The sequence below is a fragment of the Penaeus monodon genome, chromosome 22 (assembly GCF_015228065.2).
Source record: "Penaeus monodon isolate SGIC_2016 chromosome 22, NSTDA_Pmon_1, whole genome shotgun sequence".
Classification (NCBI taxonomy): domain Eukaryota; kingdom Metazoa; phylum Arthropoda; class Malacostraca; order Decapoda; family Penaeidae; genus Penaeus; species Penaeus monodon.
Genome location: NC_051407.1, coordinates 3,196,789 through 3,197,104, shown reverse-complemented (window position 1 = coordinate 3,197,104; position 316 = coordinate 3,196,789). Strand labels below are relative to the sequence as shown.

Genomic DNA, 316 nt, shown 5'->3' with positions numbered 1-316 from the left:
TCACTTGAGGAAATATCATCCGTTACCCACTGTTCCTTTATTAATACCCAGTTACACCCAACAGCAAGCGGCAGTGACGGTGGCGGTGGTGACGACAGTAACAGCGGTGACGGTACCCAGTTACCGGGATGTAAAAATGGTGAGAGAAAAAGCTTATCATTTTCGAGATAAAATGGCAGCTTCTACAAATTATGAAATATTAGTTTGTCTTTATTGTCATTTACACCTATAATTTATATTTTTTAATATAATTACTGTTGTTCTCAAAGTTATTATTAGCATTAGGGTCGGAACTATTGACACGGTTGTTATTGCA

General features: G+C 37.3%; 1 protein-coding gene across 1 annotated transcript in view; it reads left to right on the top strand.

The window, feature by feature from the left end:
* LOC119586828 (proclotting enzyme-like) overlaps positions 1-316 on the top strand; it is a gene marked incomplete in the record, with an annotated part of 21,177 nt that overhangs the window by 12,118 nt on the left and 8,743 nt on the right. The window contains 1 exon segment of the mRNA XM_037935551.1: positions 65-139. Coding sequence (XP_037791479.1) covers positions 65-139 — 75 coding nt within the window.